The sequence below is a fragment of the Alexandromys fortis genome, unplaced genomic scaffold (assembly GCF_014885135.2).
Source record: "Alexandromys fortis isolate MF-2015 unplaced genomic scaffold, M_Fortis_MF-2015_v1.1 scaffold_10, whole genome shotgun sequence".
Classification (NCBI taxonomy): Eukaryota; Metazoa; Chordata; class Mammalia; order Rodentia; family Cricetidae; genus Alexandromys; species Alexandromys fortis.
The window spans coordinates 10,333,445-10,355,632 of record NW_026067895.1 but is presented as its reverse complement, the minus strand read 5'-3'; the positions used below and the strand labels follow the sequence as shown (position 1 = coordinate 10,355,632).

Here is a 22,188-nt window from a genome sequence, read left to right as displayed (position 1 = left end):
AACTTGTTTCCTTGAGATTTTATTTTTGTTCCTTTATATTAAACAAACCAAGCAAAACCTAAAAAAACATCCAAGATCACAAGTGAATTATGTCTGCTATTATTATTAGCATGTGGTGGCCGGCAAGCCAGAGACATGTTTTATAATCTTATTACGCACCCCAGTCTCTGAACCGGAGTGTGACCCACAGACGGGAGCTGAGCAGGCAGCAAAGGCACGCGCTGTTAGCATTAACTCCAGAAGAAACCTTGAAGCTTGGGGTTTTGTTTTACTGAACTGTTGAGAAAATGCATGGCAATAAATCTGAACCACAGGCCACCTTTTCTGTACCCCAAACCATCCTGTCTCTGGTAACAGGGATATCCCAGGACGGCTCAAGAGTGTCTTGACCTCATCGTTTCCTCTTTAAAAATTCCTGAATCCTCTCTGCCAACTGACTGTCTAGCAGGGCTTCAGACAGATGTGTTTGACATTATGGGAAGCTCAACTCTCCTTCCAAGTGAAGGACTCAAAAGGTGTGCCCTGGCTGTTAGTAAGCTAGCTCACAGGTAAGCCGCAGGTTAAAGAGAGTGTTCCCAGAGTCCTCCACACGACAATACACTACCTGCAGGGATTACCAGACCCTGACACTCACTTGGATTAGCAGCCCTGTCTGGGGTGAACCTTTAGTTTTCTGATCAGAAACAGTCTTCACAGGCTGGAACCTCAGGTCTCCAGGGCACACAGAGTAAAAGCAGGAAATTAGCAATTGCTTAATTTAATTAAAATTAAAACAGTTTCTTCGGTTTGCAAAGCTTATTCCCAGGTTCGCTTAGCCATTCACTTGAGCCAGGGCAGACCTCACCTGTGCAGAGTGCTTCATCAGAGAGCAGGACACACACCTGCTCATCTTCCACACCGTATGCTGCCCTCGGCGGCGAAGACTTTCTTTTTAATGTGTTGGCTAAGTGCCTGCCGTCATGCACACAGCTCAGAGCTATCAGAACAACAGGGGATCAAATGCCAAGTCCTGTGATGCTGACACATTCCCCATGGCTGTGACCCAAGGCTCCCTACTGCCTATCTCCACCTACTCCTAAGAGCCACTAACTTTGCCTTCCTCACTATGTTCTCATGGCCTTTCTTATGTGGCTACATAGTGAATGACCCAGAAGAGCAAAGGAGAGGGAGAGGGAGAGGGACAGAGAGAGGGGAAAAGAGGAAAGCAGAGGGCAGGGGAGGGGAGAGAGTAGGAGAAGAGGGAGGAGGAGGAGAGGGGAGGAGAGGAGAGAGGGGAGGGGAGACGAGAGGGGAGCGTAGGAGAGGGAAGAGGAGGGGAAGAGAGGAGAGGAGGCGAGGCGAGGCAGGGAGAAGAGAGGCCTAAAGAGGACACCGGTGCCTGTGAGGGAGCCCAAGGAGTCTTCAAAATATTATGGGGAGGGTGCCCACCATGAAGACTGCCCTCAAGATGCTGAACAATGCAAAAGATGTTTGTCTTTATCAAAGCATTTAAAGGATGCTCTTCCCCTCATGAGAGCAGAAGTCAGGGCGAGAGGGGGGGAGATCAGCAGAAAGCAAATAATTTAAGAACCAATATGTCTAAAGCCATCTTAGACTATAAAGCCCAAGCTTACCAAAGCAACAGCAACAGAAAAAAGCAAGCAAAAACAAGAAAACTCCTGTACATGGGGCTTTTCCAGGAGAGATGAAGAAAGGAATTTATCTCAGTAAAGTCAAGCAATAAAAAACAGCCACAGGACGCACCATGGCAAAGTGAGCAAGTTCTGTGGAAACAACCAAAGCTGACCGTGTCAACATTCGATAAGCCTTCCCCCAGGACTCTAAATCCCGGAGCACCCGAACAGTGGCTCCTAAGTCCTGAGCAGCTGGAAGGGACACCCATGGGACTTCAGGATCACATCGGATGTCTTGTAAGTGGTCTACGGTGCTTGACATCACCATAAAAGCAGGTAATCTGTGGATATGCTAACTTAAAGACCCAAATGCATGCTTTTCAGTGTTCTCACTATTTTCATTGATGGCACTGACTTTTCTTAGACTGTGTTTTCCAAAATACAGACCTGCCACTCATCAGGCCCTGAAATCATCCAGTTGCCATCCACACACAACTTGGAGGGCTCAAACAGGAGAATCTCTTGAGCTCAGAAATTCAAGATCAGCAAGACCAGAGGACAAAAGAGAATGCCAAATCCACACGAACAGTGTGTGGACAGTAGGTAGAATCGCTAACTGTGAGCGTCTGTGTACCTGAAGACACGTGGAAGCACACTCACTGTAGGTGTCGGTCTAAAGCATTCAAGACACTGATGTTGTTAACCAGGTAAAGGGGAACTTCAAAAACAGGTACCTAGTTAGAAAGAAACAACCAAGTAGAATCTAAAATGTTCCCTTTCCCTGGGACCTCTAAGGTTTTGGTATATTCCAGGGGGTTAATGAAAGAGAGGGCTGGCTGCCTACCTAGCTAGGACTGACTACCTTAGGGCCTTTATCATCCTTGCAAATTCTACAAAGAATCTTCCGGGCTCTAGAGACAGACGCGTGTGTTTGTATGATTCATGATCGAGGGCTAGGAAGATGGTGTAGGGAAAGGCACATGCTACACAAACACTAGGACCTGAGTTCAAACCCCACAAAAAAAAAATCAGCCAGGAGTGGTTACTGGCATACCTGTAACCCCAGTGCCGGTGGGGAATGGGGAAAGCCGAGGCAGGAATTGAAGGTACTTGATGGACACAAGCCTACCTCTAGATTAACATGAGAGTCCTTGTCTCAAGTGAACAAAGCCAACTGTGATGGAACGGGACACCTGACAACTTCCTCTTGTCTGTATACTTGTGCACATGAGCACATGCGCCAACACAAATGGGCACAAACGACAGGGGAGAAAGAGAGCAAGAGGGAGGGAGGGAGGGAGGGAGGGAGGGAGGGAGGGAGGGAGGGAGGGAAGGAGGGAGGGAGGGGAGAGAGAATCAAAAATAAAAGAAAATTCCAACCCTAAGCTTTCAACCCAATTCACACAGAGCCAGGCATAAATGCCAGTACCAATTATATTTTAAAAAGTCAACACAATAGCTGGAAGAAAAGAGAGGACAAATTTCATCTTAAAACACCTGGCTAATACTTATGCAGACATATGGCTTCCCAAGTTGCTGGCACACTGCCCGTCTGGTGGCACGGTAGAGCAACTCTGCAGACTATGGCAACGGGCTAGGAGATACTCTCGATGTTAGTACCCTGAGAAACTACCAGCTATGGACTAGAGGAATAAGGAAACGTCAGAGCAAGACAGTGAGCATTTGCTGAAGGATACAAGAGACTTGTCCTGTTGTCTCACTGTATCCTGAGGGCTTAAAAGCCATCAACATAGGGAGACGCTGCCAACAAAGAGCTTGGTTCTACTCAGGCAAAGAGGAAAAAAAGGCAGGCTGGAGGCGAACTGTCCGGAGCTCCCGATTTATCTCAATGGAGACATTTGCTTATTGAAAGGGTGACTTGCTAACACCGCCTTTCAACAGCCCACCTCTTCCCACTGCTCTGCATCAAGTTAAGAAACTTCATCTTGGATTGTTTGAATATGAGAGGCAAAGACGCCAGCAACCGCACCTTCAGGAACTTTGATTTTAGAGCAAAATGCGCCAGAGTCATCCATATGTGTTCCTGCCATGATGGACAAACTTAATTAACCTTTGCTACTCTGTTCCAACCTTCTGTTTTAGACGAAGCTAGTGACCCAGAAACAATATGTTACCATCAGAATCTCTGTGGCAGATACCGAGAGATATAGCCCTATCAGCAGTACTGGGATTAGCTGCTTTAAGAAATATGGATTATATTCATGTCACACATGAGCTGTCAGAAACATTAGGATACTTTTAGCATAAATCAGCAGTATGAAGGCTATCTTATGAGAACTGAACATGACACACTGCTTGCAGGGCAAGGTGAGGTTGTCCAGAGCCACCTCCAGGTGGGCGCAAAGGTACACGTTCACTCACTTTCCCCAAACTGTTTAAAGGTTCCAGTGCAGACTGGGGGCTCCTGGCGGGTACCCCCAACTCATAAATGGCATGAAGAGCCCCATCCCCCTCCATGATCATCATGGGAACAGGTCACATCAAATGACTCAAGAAAAAATGAAAACAGGTTTCCCTAAATCTAGTTCACCCCTCCCGTGTGTGTGTGTGTGTGTGTGTGTGTGTGTGTGTGTGTGTGTGTGAACATGTGTCGAGAAACAAGCCTAACAGGCACCATATTCAGTGTCATTGCAGTCTCCAGGCTGGATTCAAAGACTAAGAAATGTGCTGCGCCCTACACAGACAACAGACGCATTCTGGGAAGGAAGAGTCCTCCAAAGTCGGCAAACCCTGTTGTTCCAGCTTCCCACTAACCAGTGACATGATAGTGCCAAGTGACTTTGTTTCCCTGAGTCTTGGTTTTATCTCTTGAACGGAGGAACAAGACCAGAAAAGGCTGTGATAGTCCATCCTTTGTTGTCTTGAGTCGGGGTCGCTTGCTCCCCACCTCCTGCCCCCAGGTTCCCTAAGGCCAGCTCAACTTTCCCCTGGGACCCACTCTGGTTACTGGGGTACTCTGTAAAAATGGGCCTTCCTCAGCCCCGCCCCTCTGAGCCCAGCATACTTCTCCCTGAGCCACAGAGCAGTAACATTTTACCCACCAGTGTCCTCTGAGCTGAGTGTGTACTAAAAGCATACATGAGAAAAGATGCTTAAAGTATTTCATGTTTTCAACAGAAATGACTGCCTACTAGAAGGTTAAAAAAATAATCAACTATAAGATTACTAGAATTAATGAATATGTAAGATATAAAATAAATACACATGACAGCAACGGAACATGAATTAAAATAAATCCTTCAGGCATCAGCCGAGTTAGGTCTCTGTGTTTAATCTTTAAGAAACCAAATTATGGTGGTTAGCTCTAAGATCCCCTAAAACTGCACATATCCTTATACATTCCCTTGATGGCATGTTAATGTTGCCAGCTTCTCTTATGACCAAAAAATAAAAAGCCAGTGTCCACCACCCATCAGACAGTAGACGTGGAGGTTCCAATGAGATGTCCCCCATAAATCCTGACCATCTGGACACTTGGTCTCCAGTTGGTGGTTGTTTGTGGAGGATTAGAAGGGGTGGCCTTGCTGGAGGGAGAATATCACAGGGGACAGGCAGGCTTTAGGGTTCCAAAAGACCAATGCCATGCTTAGCTCTCTACCTCCTGCTTGTGGTTCGAGACAGGAGTTCTCATCTGTTCCTGCCACCATGCCTCGGCTCTACCATCATGGACTATAGCTCTCTAGATCCATAAGCCAATTAATCGCTTCCTTTTCTGAGCTGCCTTGGACATGGCATCTTATTGCAGCAACAGAAGAGTTGCTGATATGACCACTGGATTCTAGGAAAAGAAATGGGCTCTAGAAAAGGAAGTGGGACAGTCGAACCTGCTGGTGACCGTATGGGCCACAGGATGGGCAGACAGCTCATAAATAGCAAGACTGGAAAAAGGATGCTTGGCTGAGATGAAACGACCTGGTCGGGCTCCTCCCAGAAGTTGGACCAACCTTCCCAGCCCAGGAAAAGGGCCTTATGTTCTCCCGTCTTCCCCTGCTATTATCGTTTTTAAATTCAAGAGTATTCCCCCCCCCAAAAAAAGAGTATCCGAGGGTAAGGTCTATTTTTACATATCTGTAACCCCAACACTTAGAAGGCTAAGACAGGAGGGTGGACATCTAAGTTCAAGGGCAGCCTGGGTTATATAGGGACACTCTGTCCTTGGAAACATAAATAAAAGCCAGGCTTGGTGGCACACTCCTTTAATCCCAGCACCTGGAGGCAGAGGCAGATACATCTCTGTGCATAAAAGGCCAACCTGGTCTACATAGAGAGTTCTAGGACACTCAGGGCCACAGATAGAGATCCCTTCTGTCTTTCTCCATCCATATATATTAATATTTTATGTTAATATATTAATATATTATATACAATATATTGATAAATATATTAGAAATAACGTATATTTATGTTATGTATTAATAAGCTGATATATAAATATATTAAGAATAATAAATAAAAGCAGACAACACACACATTAAATGATTTAAGGATTATTAATTTTAACCTTTCCTGGGAACTAGAGTGGATCTAAGATGTGCCTTCACACAGCCACGCTTCCTGCGGGAAAGACACTGCACTGTGGTGGAGAAAGGAAGGGGTCCGGCTATGTCCACACAGCCTGTGCTTGGAAACTCACTTCTTTCCACCATACATTAACATGGCTGTCCCAGAGCTAAGCTACACTAGAAAAGGAGTTAGTGTGAAGCCAAGGGCCTGCTCGGGTTGTTGGTATGTGGGGTGAAGAATATACGGAAGCAGGCAAACAGTCACAGTCAGCTTTTTAAAACACCGGCCTGGTCTTCTGGCGCTCAGCAAGCTGAGAGGGCTGGAGCATCATCCCAGGAACACCCGCGCTAGGCATCTTTATGCCCAGTGTCACATGCCAGAATTCGTTTCCATTCCTGCCTTCATCTCGGTTCAAACCAAGGGCTATAAAGGCTATTCCCGACATTTCTTCATGTTTTTTCCATATATAGACACAACGCGAAAGGACCATATCAGGGTCATCAGCATATCTAGCCAACACGTCTCTTCTAGCTATGTTTTAAAAATACATGAACTATTGTTAACTGTGGTTACCCTGCTGTGCTTTTCTACCTACTTCATTTGGCAGTCAATCCTGGTGTGCGGCGGTCCCCGGTGCATGTTTATTTAACACATACACGAATTCCAGTGAGGTGCATAGCTGTCAGTGGACAACCATTACCGCGGGATGACTCAGACGGAGACCAAAGTAACCACCCGAGGAATGCAACCCCTAAGGCTGTCATCTGACCACGCCCTGACTGCGGTGGGAACGTGAACCCAGACGTCTGGTGACACAAGTTTGGAAACAGCCAACAAAAGAGCGCCAGCTGCGAGCCTGAAGGAGATCTCGGGCGGGGCTCTGAGTCCTCCCATATTTATTTCTGCTCACTTGATATGCACCTCTCCCTTGTCAACCAGGTACAACATGTTTATTTAAGAGATAATGTTGCCGTGGAGGAGTGCACAAGGCAATAAACAGCTTTTGCAGGCAATTAAATGCAGAAGCGAAATTGAGCTGCTGGTCAGCGGAAGCCGCCATTCATCGTGAGTTTGTTCCAGTGTCACAAATGTTATTCCTGTTTCAGAACAGGACAGGGATCTATGATTGAGCCACAAATCTCTGCAGGCTGGAGACAGACCAGAAGCCATTAAAGCCTTTCTCAGCATGCATGGTGGCGTTCACAGGGGCGCATGCTCTGGGATTCCTGGATGCCGTCCCCAGAGACCTAGAGAGGAAGGAAGCATTCAAGAGTTTCCCCTCCCACTCTGGTTGGCTTGTATGTGTGTCTAAGTGAAGCATCTCACAGCAGATTCCTTCCCCCTTCTGCATGAGGAAAAGGGTGGTGTCACCTAGGGCACAACAGGAGGGACCTGCCAGGCCCCAGCAAGATGCTCCTGGCGAGTGGCCCTTCTCCAGGTTGAACTAAGACCTCACACGTGACTTTGCTGGTCCTTGGCAGAAAAGAGAGGCAGGAACTAACAGCTGTCACAGGGGTTCTGACAAAAGGAAGAGACCCGCTGGTTTAGAGGATGTGACTAAGGTGCAAATGGAGACAGCTGTCTTTCTGCCAGGCTTTATCAATTAACCTATCAGGTTCCCAGACACACCCAACTACCCAATTACCTAAGGCTAGAAACAGAAAAGCCAGACCGGCCAGTAGCAACTGATATCCCAGGGTCTCTGCAGGGCCAGCAAGAAGGTCTGCTTTGTTTAAATCTTGTTTGTTTGTTTGTTTTACAAGACAGGGTTTCTCTGTGTAGCCCTAGCTGTCCTGGAACTAGCTCTGTAGACCAGGCTAGCCTTGAACAGGGAGATCTGCCAGCCTCTGCCTTGAGTGCTGGGGTTAAAGGAGTGCATCACCAGGTCCTGGCTTCTTTAAATATTTTAAGGTATTTCTTTCTCCCCACAGGAAGAGAACTGTCATCAGAAGTCAACTGAAAACCTTCTCCAAACCATAAAATCTACCATGCTAGAAAGGTCTGAAGAGGTCCATCTGGAAGTCCACCATAACCCCATTATCCTCACAATACCTCTCAATTCTAACACCCACAAGTTTTAAGTCTCCCTCCAAAGAATACAGTGTGGGGCTAAGGAAACAATACAAGTGCTGACCATATAAGCAGGAGGAGCGGATCTTGGAGACCCATGTAAAAAAAAGTCAGGCAGGCATGGTGGCCTTCCCATAGCCCCCTCACAGAAGAGCAGAAACAGGAAATCCCAAGAGCAAAAGGGCTGATAATACTAGCCAAATACGTGCATTCAAGAGAGAGACCTCTCCCCGCTGGATGAGGTGTGGAGTGATTGAGAAAGACACCCAAGGTCAACCTCTGGCTTCCATCCGCACACACTCTATGTGCATGTGTACCTGACTACACAGATGCAAACATGCATGCACACATGCACACACAAAACTTAAGAGAAATATGTAGTTCACGGGGCTAGTCAGATCCCTGAGCGTAGCAAGAGAATCTCTAAAGTGGGATGACTTGAATATTAATAATTCCTTCACTTCAAAGGGGGGGGGGTGAATGAAACAGACTTGGTTAGAGGAAAATGTCAGGTCATAATGTTTTAGAATTGGGCTTAAGAAAGTTAAAGACCATTCCAAAAAAAAAAAAAAAAAAAAAAACTCCCTTAACTCTAGGAAACAGAAATTTGCAATGCTGACTTCCAGAGGCTTGGGGTTAGAGAAGTGGAGAGACATACATCAAAGCTTTTACTTTTAATTTTTAAGTTCTGGAAGTTGAATGCACAATGTGGTAGTTATAATCAATAATGCTTATATCTGAAAAATGCAGACTGAACCTCAGGTGAATGCAAGCACACACACACACAGGTGTGCCTTCATTAACCGGACTGCGATGAGCAACGCTCAGTGTACGCACACGTCAGGACACCACACTGTACAGTAGGAATGCATCCAATTTGTCAATTATACCTCAATAAAGCTAAGAAAATAAGGGGCAAAGAGGGCATCCAAGATTTGCACTAACTCCTGGATATATGTTACACTGTACCGAAATCAACCCCTGGCTGAGAAAGCCTCGGGCATGTTCACACGGCCATGGTGAGCACAGTTCTTGCAGAATCACAGCCTCTTCTGCGGCCTGGTGGTGTGGGTCTAACCTCTCAGCTACTCCAAGCCTCAGAGTGCTTCTGGTGCTAACACAATGAATGACCTGATGGAAATGGCTTCTCCCTTAACACAACCGCTCTAGGGAAAGCTCTTTCCCCCAATGAGGCAAAACACTGTTTTGCTCCAAATGTTGAAAGCATGGCTGCACACTATTTTAATAATACATCTGTCTGTGTGTGTGTGTGTGTGTGTGCGCGCGCGCGCACGCGCGCGCGCGCGTGCACTCTGAAAGACTGATATCCATTTCTAAAAAACACCCATGTATGTTACTGGGCCTTCGCAACACAACGGAATTCCCTTTCAAACCTTTAAGCCATGCAAACACATCCATCATAATCCTTTCTCTCCTAGGGTAAAAATTTGCGGAGAGAGGACTTCCACCCAGGATGCTGCACCTAATATAGTCTAAGCTGCCCCCAAATGGGGAAGGCTGGAGGAGATGGGACCACAGAGACATCTAATGCTGGCCAGCTGGGTATTTTCTGCAAAACGACAATGTGAAAAAAGCTAAAAGTTGAAAAGGAGCCCAGATGCATGCATACTCCCTTCTGAGTCCTTGCAGTCAAATTCTGGAGTTAAATAATATTAGCAACAGATGGAAAGAAAAACCAATGTGCTTTCCATACTGTGACTACATGTGTGCTGATCTGGGCATGTGCATGGCACATGTGTGCGTGCATGTGCATCTTATATGCATGTGTGTTTTGCATATCCCATTAACTCTGGGTCATGTGCATGGCACATGCGTGCATGCGTAGACATCTTACATACATGTGTGCTTCGCATATCCCATTCTCTGGGTCATACCTGCCACTGGTTTCCAGTCTGCGCAGGCACGTAAGGTGCTGGCAGACTCCGCAGGCTGTTCTTCACAGGAGATCCCCCAAGGGGATTTCCCACCTCCCCAGAGGAGGACTCGGCAGACAGGGCCATGGAGTACTGCGGGTAGTTGTACAGGTTGTTGTAGTAAGGAAACAGAGAAGGCTGGTAAAAGCTGCTGTAGTAGGCAGGGTCTGACACCAGGTCCGGTGCGTTCTCCGCATGCCCTCTGCTGGTGACAGCAGGAATATCCTGGATGACCATGCGTCCCTCTGAAACAGAAAGGAGAAAAGAAAAAGACAGTGTTAAGATTTAACGTGGGGGGGGGGGGGGGTCACAAACCTTGTCCTCTAAACCTTAGCTACGCCTGAACGATTTCCTTCAAGCCGAGCAAAGAACCTGGCCACGCAAGGGAGCAGTCATCCGCTGCCGCTTCAGCCACAAGGGGAGGGATCCAAGGCTGGCTTCCTGCTGGTGGCACAGCTGAAAGACCCTTGGCCATGTTGTTTTTATTAAGAATGCCAAATTACTTTAGAGGTGGATTGAGTGACATAAAGCCTGACGTACCTCACATACCCCTACCCAAATGTCACGAAACTGGAGATCAGATCCAGTTAACCTGTCTACGAATTCTTACCGTGTGATAAACCTACTGTCACCCCAGGAACTCCGCAAGGGGCTGGGTTTGAGCACACACTGTTTCCTTTATGTCCTTCCCTGGTGGATACTCTATCCTTTAGTAGGGACCAGCGTATGGACCTGGAATAGCCCAACTTGTTCTGCAAAAGTACAGTTAGCACTACTTGAACTTTGGTGGACCAGCCAAATCAATGCTGTGTCGCAATAAAGCTTTTTCCCATAATTGAGAAGAGACTCCGTCTAGCCCCCAAAGGGTAATTAGTCAGCCCATCACATTCATCAGGATCCGCCAAGAATCTAGAGATTCGGGTGACAAGCTATAGCTGCTGATTCTTCAGCTGAGATGGAGGAGGGTTTCCATTGTATCCTGTCTAAATGAGAGACATCCGCTCACACAATGCTCTAAGAGATGAGCCAGCCCCTGAAGCGGCAGGAGCATTCCCCTGTACTACCCGCGGGGAGCCTGCAGCGTAGGGCGAGAGCAGCAATGGGGTTTGCAATCATTTGGCCACCAGTATAACCACAGCACCCATAAACTACTATGGGAAGTCAGAGGAAGGAAAGATTTAACTTGTAGTTTACAGACAAATTCAATCTTTGCGCCCTGGAGAAGGAAGGAGAGAGCTGAGGTGAGGCCCAGAGTTCAAGGCCTAGCAGAGTGGTGGGATGGGGGAGGTAAGTAAAGCAGAAGGTGGGAAATGAGGAGAAAAGAACATGGGCAAAGAGATGAAGGCAGAAGATGGAGTGACAGGAAAGACATCGGGCAGAAGAACAGAATAAAAGCAGGGACAGACTGGGCTGGAAGGCAGGCTGGGAAACCTTTAGCCAGTTTCAAGATGGGATGATAGGATACAATAAAGATTTCCGAGTTAGTGGACGGAGTTCTGCCTGATGGAAATTCTTGGGAAAAGTGAAGGTGAGAAAGACCAACTAGGGAGCAACACAATTTCAGACAGAGACCACCACGTTAGGCCCCAAACGTGGGACATGAAAACAGAAAGAACCGGCGGAGGATGGGACATCAGGACTGAAGAGAAAGGGTGAAGGGCAGGAGTCTGCCTGTGGTAGGGGGAGGGAGGAGCGTGTTCTGCTTAGGCTCGACACTGGGCATGAGGTACAGGGCCGAATGAAGGTAAGGAACTTGAGACTTTCTGGGAGCCACAGAGACTGGCAGCAGAGACCTGGAAACACTACCCAGCAATGGGGTGGAGCTAAGGCAGGCACTAAGGAAAGCAGGTGCAGCTCCACAGAAGCAAAGATGGTAGAGGGTGCCACTGCTTTATGAATCCACGCTCAGAAACGGCACAAATCCAAAGCCGGTCCAGATGAAGACGGTCTCTGGGGTTTTCTGTTGTGTGAAGGAAGCCACGGCATCTGACCTGCTTAGAACAGCAAGCAAGCAGAGACACATGATGGCTGCAAACGGCCAAATGATCCTGCAAGGAGCATCATGCCACGCGCCCCCTGTGTCCAGCATAATACCAGACTCAGAGAAGCAAGCATTTTTAACCAAAGAGAGCAGTAAGCAGTAGTTTTTTAAGTAGTATAAATACAAGGCAAAAACTGAAGCTCCGAGGACCACAAGCTCTTGCTACTTCATAGTTGTAACAAAGAAGGGTCCAATATACCCAGGCATGAAGAAGAGGCTCCCAGAGAAATTTCCAGCACGATGTGTAGTCCAAAAGCACTCGGAGGGAGGGGTGGTCCTGGATAAATGTGTAGAATAAGGGAGAGAAAACACACAAGGGAGGCTGTGTGCACTCAAGGAGCAAGCCAGGCTTGGGTCTAGTCTATAACTGAAGCCTCTGTACAGCCTTATTTTAAAAACTGCAACCTCCTTTTCATGAGAGGATCCAAATCCATCCACCATAGGCTCGCTCCTGCAACTGCACTGGCAAGACACAGTCTGTTTCTTTTCTGTCTTCTCTCCTCCACACTATTTTCTTACATAAAACAACAATGTTGGGGGCTGGAGAGAAGGCTCATGGGTTAAGAGCACTTGCTGCTCTTGTATAGGATCTAAGTGCAGTTCTCAGCACCCACAGCATCTCATAACTGCCTGCAACTCCAACTCCAGGGGATCCAATGCCCTCTTCTGCCTTCTGTAGGCACCAAGAACACAAACAGTGCACAGAACTACATGGAGTCTCTCACATACACACATCGAAAAAGGTAAAACAATTCATTGGCATCGTCGGTCATTTTTGGTAGCTAATCCTTTTGCTTTCAGTGTTGGGTCCTTTATTCTTTATCTGCTTACAAAAGCAACATAAACTTCTCAAAATTGACAAATCAGGCAGACATTTAACACATGAAAGGGATAGATGAAGTAGTTGATCACCCAGCCTAAGTATTGGTGGGTCATTTCCCAAGCAATCTCAGACACTGATGGAAAGCATGTTAAATACTTAAACTGTTCCTGTGGTGGGGATCTGGAGATACCTTAGGGCCTGTGCCTCGAAAGTCATGTCCTTACGGAAGGAAGGAAGGAAGGAAGGAAGGAAGGAAGGAAGGAAGGAAGGAAGGAAGGAAGGAAACTAAAGAAAAAAATCCAAACCCAAGGCACCAGGCGTCTAAGACAGAGGCTCAGCACACTTTGTCATCTCTGAGCTCCTCTCATCAAGGCCACAGTTTGGGGAGGAACAAAATAACGGTGGCAATAACTCTCAAGGTAACAAGAAAATAGCGCCAATAAACAGAACAGTAAACCTCAGATTTAAAATGCTAGGCCAGGTCAAGACATCCTGAGCTTTGCTAAGGCTACTTGACAGTTAATGGTGCCATCATTTTCCTGTATTCGAATTTGGTTTTGTTTTTTTTTTTTTTCAAGTTATTCTGGGCTTTAATGGCAAGGTGAGGTGTATGTTGAGAAAGTTCAGTCTCACAGCAAGATTTGAATATTGAAACTGTATAAGCTCTCAACAGTGCATGCCCCCCAAATGTTACACACACACAATGACTAAATGCCCTAAGAGGGTTTTTTAATCTCTATTAAACCATCAGTTTTTATAGTGTGTGTGTGTGTGTGTGTGTGTGTGTGTGTGTGTGTGTGTGTGTGTTGCCAGAGACTGAACCAGGGCCTTAGCACATACTAAGCAGGCGCTGCACCAGGAAGGAACACCTCCAGCTCAGAATTCTCTATTTCAATGTTCCCAACTGAAACTTGGTCAATGTCAAACACAGTTTCACGGCTCCCAGCTTTAATGAAGATGCTGTTGCTATATGAAAAACCCCAGAGCTGGCAAAAATCAGCACCCGAGGAGTCACATATCAGTTCCACGATCTGATTCAGTTGCAATAGCATCACCCAGAACACTTAGTGTTACACAGGGCTCAAACCACAGCAATACAGTTGTTTAATTTTCATTTTATTCTTTTACAGATTGAGAGGTGATAGATTAATACAGTCTTAGGTACTGGGGGTGGAGCCCAGAGCCTTGCACGTGTAAGGTGTTTTACCACTGGGTGAGACACTCAGCCTTTCTTTTTGTGTTTTAAGATTTCCGTGCCACATCAATAGTATGCACATTCTCCACGTGACTGGGCTGAAAGGTTTTTCCAGGATTCTAGAGGGATGAGCTGGGACGGAAATGACTTAGGGAGGTGGAGAACACTCACAAGGAGGCTAAAACGAAGTCACAAAGACAGAAAAGAATGTTCCAGGAGCAGTGACCAGATAAACACGGCTGGCAGGCAAGAGTAGCACGGAGGGTCATCAGAAGAAGGAGAAAATGATGCTGAGACCCCCAAAGGAAGCTTGCTCTGATGGTTTCTAAGTCTCCTGAAGGAAGTAATGTACACCCTTTATACTTGTCAGCTCAGGAGCAGGAAAGCCATGGGTTTTACTTCCAAGCCTGCGCAATGCTGAGATCTCACGCTGTAGGCACTCCAGCCTGAGAAGAAATCGCTATAGTACACACCTATGGTCACTATGCCTATGACAGCCACAGTCATGGCAGAGTCCCCACGGAGTAGCAGAGGGTGTTCTCCCCAACACAGAGAGGTCATCTAAGTAGTCCAAGCTAAGTATCCCAATAAGTAGTGAAAACCCTCAAATTAAGATTTCCAACTCAGGCACAGCAGCGGACACCTCTAATCCCAGCACTTGGGAGGCACAGACAGACAGCTCTCTCTGATCTCGAGGCCAGCAGGTCTACTTGGTGAAAGCCTAACTATAAAAAAGTAATTAAAGGGGCTGGCAAGATGGCGCAGCAGTTAAGAGCACTGACTGCTCCTCCAGAGGACCCGGGTTCAATTCCGAGCACCCACATGGCAGCTCACAATTGTCTATAACTCCAGTTCCCAACACCGTCATACCAGTGCACATAGAGTTAAATTTATTATTTTTTTAAAAAAGGTAATCAAATGTTTTTGTTTATAAGAGCTTCCATGGTCATGCTGTCCCTTCACATCAACAGAAACCCTAAGACATCATGTCAGTGTCCTTTAAGCTCCCCAGACAATACCATTGATACAAAGACCAGAGGCATAGATTGCAAAAGACATATCTTAATGATTACATTGAGAAATCTGAAGCTAGACGCCACTCTGTGTCTTTCTGGATTGAAAACTGGCCGGTACTGTTTAAGGTTATTAATAAGGGATTAGTCCATGACATCAAGCCCAAGTAAAGGTGACATTTTTCTTACCCAATGACGCCCTTTATGAGATCATCAACTCAGTGGTTCTCGGCCATGATGCAAACAGTAATAGTTCTTTCTCCCCACTGCTAGGGACTGAGCCTAGGGCCTTGCACTTTAACCAAACACTTGTGTTTGTTTTTTAGGTGAGGGCCTCCTTATGTAACCTAGCCTAGGTTCAAATCTGTGATCCTTGTGCCTCAGTTTCTAAGTGCTATGATTACAAGAACACCACACCCAGCGGAGCTGATGTCTCAAGTGTTGTGACCGCTGGCACATAGTCTTAATGTGCATGGAACCCCAGCAGGACTAGATCCAGCTAGAAGAGTAGCAGAAGGCAGAGAAGTGGGTACCATCGCATCCACATGTCCATCTGCAGTCCTAGGGCTCACACACGGCACCTTTTGAACATCTCATTCTCCGACAAGCCTTCACAAGTCCTGTTACTGTTTTCCTGGTACTAACATATGCAATGTGAAATATGATTCGCTCCTTCATGAGAGATCAATACCCATACATGATAAACACCCTTATTGATCTTGGAGCGTTAGATGCTGGTCTTCGGGCCGGCAGCATATTAATAGTAGTTAGCCAGTCATTCATTTTAAGGTGGGTGCAGGCTTTCCCCTCTCTTCTCTGCTGTCCTGATCCCCAGTATTGCTGCACTTTGCATCCTCTATACTCAAACTTGGAACTATACCCACTTCGGCGTGTGAAGGAAGAGAAGGACCACAAAAAAAAAAAAAAAAAAAAACAAAAACAAACCTCCCACTGCCAACTGTAGTACTCGACTCACAACGAAAAGAGGAGTCTTTCTTTTTGTATCTGTAATCCTATGTGTTGCCAGTCAGGAAAAACCTTCTCCAGTAAATATGAGTAAGTCTGAAACATACGATTATCTGTCACCATCTAATACAAACTCAGAACTAGGAGATCCCTGTTTGCTTAACACTGTCCTTTGAATATGGCATTCTGTGGATCTAGAGGGTGAAGCTGGGGTTTTCCTCACTGGAACAAGAAGACAAAGTAGCTACCTGCTTTTTTTTTTTTTTAATCATTCTCTGCAAGGCATTCCCACGTCCAGATTAATCAGATTCCACACTGAGGAACAATGGAGTAACACAAGCCATGAAGGAGGCTAAACAGAGAGACTTGTTGTTTTATCAGTTTCCTCAGAGAGTGAAACATTCTACAGGAAATCTCCTTAAGCAGGAAGGTAAACAACAGCTTCAGGAAGTCCCTGAAATTTAGCAGATTCACTAGATGCCTCCCTGACAGAGTAAAATGGAGCTAAGATGAAAAGAAGACTCACAGACAATCTGAGCTGCGTGGAAGAGGCTCAGGCTAACTAAGTCACCTGGAAAGGAAACAGGTTGAAACCTGTTGAGCTGCCTGACTGTAGGGATAAGCCCTCCCCTTGGGGGCGGGCTGCCCTCAGGCGTATATTTACTGATAAATTGGGCGCACAGACGCTTCACGCACCTTCCTGCCTGGACCGGGTACTCCGCTGGAACCTTGGTTTCGTGAGTCTGGTTTTGTCATTAAACTTGTTCAAATAACTATTATCATTGGTCTTCATTAATCCAACCGCCACATTTGGCGCCCAGCTTCTTATTGGCTAGCTCTTACATATTGTTCTAACTCATTTCTAATATTCTATGTAGCCCACGAGCTGGCTTACCAGAGAGGATCTTAACCTGCATCTGTCTGGCATGGGAGCATCATGGCGACTCCTTGACTCAGCTTCTTTTTCCCAGCATTCTCTTCTGTCTACTCCGCCTACCTAATTTTCTGTCCTATGAGGGTCGAGGCAGTTTCTTTATTATTAACCAATGAAAGCAACAGATAAGATACAAGACCCACCTCCATCACCTGACGGCTGTGCAGTATCCTCCAGGTTCCAAGTTTTGTAAACTGTCCTGAGTGCTGGGTGGGCTTAGTTATGTAGCTGTCTGTAGTGATATTTGACTTGTATTTTAATAAATAAAACCTGCCTGAAGATCATAGAGTAAAACAGCCCCACTGGTCAACCTTACAGACCAAGCAGTGGTAACACACATCTTTTCAGATGGTTTTCCCAGCCAGGAACTCTCCCAACAGCCAGGTAGAGTATATGGAGAGACAACAGCTACAGCCAACCTGGGGCTACTCTGACCCAGAGAGCAAGAAGGTACATCAGGAGAGATAAGCCCATGTTCATCTTTGGCCCTAGGTAGGTCTGAGCAGATTAAATAAAGCTCACGGAGGTCACAAGTTGTAGAGAGAGGCAATGAAGCTTCATGAAAGAGTTTCAAAATTATGGAAATGTAATGTCTCAGAGAGAATGACTGAGGATTACAGGGAGCTAACTGAGTTAGTGCCTCCTAACCATGCTTTATGCTCAACTTTGATCTCTGCAGCAAGCAACAGATGCTCAGAACAGATGACAATTACTTTGATGGTCACCAAGGTAATCAAGATTACCAAGGTATCTTTGAAACTTCCACCACTTATTATGGAATGGTGGGTCAGGATGTTGGCTTGCCATGATCATCATCGGGAAAAAGTTTTGTTATATAGGTGACATAAGGCTGGTCTCCAAAGGAGATCTGAAGTGAAGCAGAAGGCCCCTCCATAAAAGGAATGAAAGAAAAAACTGAATTTTTACTTCATATTCTTTCACATAGCTTTTGTTCAACTCAAGACTCCAGGGCAGGGAGGGGAAGAATGGGAACAATGGAGGGCACAGACTAAGGCAGAGTGGTGCTGTATAGGTACACATGTAATCACAGAGCTCAGGAAACTGAGGCAGGAGGATTACCAGTTTGAGGCATCTTGGCTACACAGTGAGTTCTAGACTAACTTGAGCCACATAGTGAAACCCAGTCTCTTATAAACTAGAAAATGACCATCTGTCAAGTATGGGTCAAGAATAGTCCCAGCTATCTGAAAAGGCTCTCTCTTTGGGCAACTCATCTTTGTGATGCTGAGTTTTCTTCACTACTTCAGTCAAAGCAACAAGCCCGCAGTAACAGCTATGCAAACTTGGCTGCACCTTCTTAGCCAGACAGAAAGGAAGTCTGGGACAAGTATGTAAATGCTCTCGTCCTTAATTTCTGAAGATATTTTTCATTACAATACTTTAAGTTATGCTAGCAATTTAAGGGCTTATTATGATGTGTCATTGCTGGTTTTGTTTTCTTTGTTGTCTTTTTGATACAAGCCAGAGTCATCTGGAAAGGGGGAAACTCAATTGAGGGATTACCACCATCAGACTTGCTTTAGGCAAGTCTGTGGGGGGCATTGTCTTGATTAATGATTGATGTGGGAGGACCCAGTCCACTAAGGGAAATGCCACCCCGGGTCTGGTTGTTCAGAGCAGTGTAAGAAAGCAAGCTGAGCACGTTACTGGGAGCCAGCCGGTAAACAGTATCCATCCGTGGCCTTTGCTTCAGTTCCTTCCTCCAGGTTCCTGCTTGAGCGCCTGCTGGTATCTCTCACTGATGCACCGTTATGGGAACATGTAAGCTCAATAAACCCTTTCCTCCCCGATTTGCTTTTAGTCACCGTGCTGGCCAAGTTTACATCAACTTCACACAAGCTGAAGTCATCTGAGAGGACAGGACCTCAAATAAGAAAATGCCTCCAAGACCAGGCTACAGGCAAGCCTGTAGGGCATTTTCTTAATTAGTGCTTAGTGTTGGAAGACCCTGTGGGTGAGGACACCCGTGGACTGGTGGTCCTGGTTCTACAAGAAAGCAGGCTGAGCAAGACAGTAAGCCGCTCCCCCCTGCATGGTCTCTGCATCAGCTCCCACTTCCAGTTTCCTGACCTGTTTGAGTTCCTGTGCTGACTTCCTTCAATGCTGAATAGGGATGTAGAAGGGTAAGCCAAATAAATCCTCTCCTCCCCAAGTTGCTGTGGTCATGTCGTTTCATCACAGTGACAGTAACCCTGCCTCAGAGTGCTCTGCTGCAGCAACAAAAAGCTAACTAGGACACTTAGCTAACTAGTTAACTAGTTAAATGTCTCAACTTCAGTCTTCGTATGGTATCAACAGATACGACCCGTATAAACAAAGGTTCTCGAGACCCTCAACAATCTTTAAGATTGCTAAAGGGCTCTGCAACTGAAAATGTTTGAAAACTTCTGTCTTCTAGACATTTCTTTTTCCAGCAATTGGAGGCCGGTGTCCAATTATGAGGTGGCTCTCTAAGCAATGAAATCCCAATGAGTCACCTCTAGCCTCACACTGAAGCCTGGATCACTGTGACAACTACAGATGGGAAAGGCAATGAACCTCAGGGCGAGAGCACCCACTCTGAGTCAAACCGCTGAAACAGATCCGGAATCTCCTGCCACCTGTCCATCACGCAAGTAACCTGACTGTTTCACACCCCAGAACCTATACCTGACACGGGCATAATTGTCTAAAAAGTCCTTACATATCTAATATGCAGGCTCCAGCCCACGGCAAGTGTTGTGAAAACGCTGTTACTGTTATCTTGACCACAGCACAGCTACAGCATTCTCGGTCACGCAGCCAGAAAGCCAGCAGACAACTCCCGCCGAAGTCCTTGTCCAGAGTGCTCCTCATTAGGGCGCCATAGGAGACTGGCTTGCACCTGCAGGGCTTACCAAAGACAACCTAACTTGGAACGGAGCACAGACCTCTTTTCCTGGCCTTCTCAGAGGTCAGACGGTAGCCTTGAATACAGTCAGTGTGATACCACTCCCTAAAGCCATAATCAGGAAGCGCGGGAACAATCTGCTTCTCCCACAAGGCAGTCCTGACAGGGCTATTTTAAATGGCAAACATAAATCTGGTGCCAGGAAGAGCAGCAACCACCTTCTGTGCACTCTCGGGAACAGGGACGACCGCGACTCAGTGACAGATTCAACGGAGAGGGGCATGGCTTACCATTCCTTCCCTTCCCAAAATCCTGCGCCCCTCGCCCCACCCCTTCCTCTCTGCCTCTGACTTAAATGCTGCTGCTACAGCGCTTTCCCAGAGACTGAATTTTATTTATATGGGAGTGGGGGTGGGGGCTGCAGTTTCAGGGCCAAACTTTCCGCTCGCTATAAAGTTAATGTGCTATTCAATGTTCGTTCCAGCCAGGAAGGTGGGGTTGTGTATTTTCTGCCACCCTGGAAGGCCATTATCAGTAATTGCCCATTACAGCACATAATTATTTCTCCTAGCATAGTCTGTGACCTCCAGGCTTTGCGCGCTGGCACAGCAAACCATTTCATCTTACCAAATTTGGGAAGGAAGCGTTTGACCTTTGGGACCGTAATGCTACACTCTAAGCCCGCAATGAGAGGATGGGTACACATTACAAACACGCTGGACCACAGTTTAGACTGTTTCAAATATCACCCCAATGTACTTTCCTCACCTCCACAGTTTTACCTCCCCTCAAATAAAAAAGAAAATAAAACATAATCAACTCTCCATTACGGGGGAGTTGATGGTCCAAACAGGAAATTATCTCAAGCCCTCTCTACTCCCTGTCCTTTTATTTTGTGTTTAATTATGTCTTAGCCGCTGTTCTATGGCCGTTGAAAGACACCACGACCAAGGCAACTCAGAAAAGAAAGCATTTAACTGGGGGCTTGCTTACAGTTTCAGCCCACTGTCATCTCGGCAGGGAGCATGGTGGCACACCTGATGCAGAAGCGGTAGCCGAGAGCTATGCGGGGCCAGGTGTGGGCTTTGGAAAACCTCAAAGCCCACCCTTTCCCCCAGTGACACTCTTCCTCCAGCAGGCCACACATCCTAATCCTTCTAATCTTTTCGGAGCTCCACAAAGTCTATGATGGTCTTCAAATACCACAACTGAGAAAAGGTTGACTAGAGCGGATCATAGAAAGAGACACTTTAAAATTGAGGTCAGGCATGCTCCCCAGTTACATGATGTAGAAATTATGGTCCAGTCAGTGATAAAAATGAGATTTGGGGATTTAAGTGATTTTTTTTTTTTTTTTGGTTTTTCGAGACAGGGTTTCTCTGTAGCTTTGGAGCCTGTCCTGGAACTCCCTTTGTAGACCAGGCTGGCCTCGAACTCACAGAGATCCGCCTGCCTCTGCCTCCCGAGTGCTGGGATTAAAGGCGTGCGCCACCACCGCCCGGCAGATTTAAGTGATTTTTAAACGGCCATCCAGGGCCACATCGCCTTACATTTACACAACTGTTCAATATTAGCCAGGAGAGGACAGAGGGTGGGGTTGTGAGCTGAAGCCACGGAAGCAATGCCTGGCCATTCCTTGGTATGTCTTCTCTGCCAGTACCTTCTCTGGAAGTTTCAATGTTCCCTATGCATGGAAGGCAGACCTCTACGCTACCAGTGTTCAGAAACAGCCCTAAGGAGTGTCAACTGCTGGGGATAAGCCAACTGGGATTCTGTATGGGTTCCCTAAAGGATTTAATTTTCCCCTTCCTTCGGAATAAAGCTCCCCTCGAGTGAGAGTTGTTTCTGCAGACAGAAGCTCACCCTTTCTTTCAGCCTTTCTTTTTACCAAATGACATCATATAAAATAGGGAGAATTAACTTTAGAGATGACGTTTACAGAGCGAGCTGCAAGGAAGGCCCTACAAGCCATTTTATCCATCTTGAAATGCAAGAGGCAGATCTAGAGACACACAGGGCACAGGTAACTGGCAGTGGGACCACAGCTGAGGAACCCCGGTAGGAGACCTGGCAACTGCTCTCTATGCTACACAGGAAAGGATGAGAGCCTTGACGAGTATGGCGTGTGAACCCTGCTGATGGCTGACAGGGACTCTGTCATTATGGCCCTTACGTCTGGGAGAGA

General features: G+C 46.6%; 1 protein-coding gene across 1 annotated transcript in view; it reads right to left on the bottom strand.

The window, feature by feature from the left end:
• Dmrt1 (doublesex and mab-3 related transcription factor 1) overlaps positions 1–22,188 on the bottom strand; it is a 60,024-nt gene that overhangs the window by 9,506 nt on the left and 28,330 nt on the right. Inside the window, exon 3 of the mRNA XM_050160341.1 lies at positions 10,103–10,386. Coding sequence (XP_050016298.1) covers positions 10,103–10,386 — 284 coding nt within the window. The remainder of the gene's footprint in view (positions 1–10,102; positions 10,387–22,188) is intronic.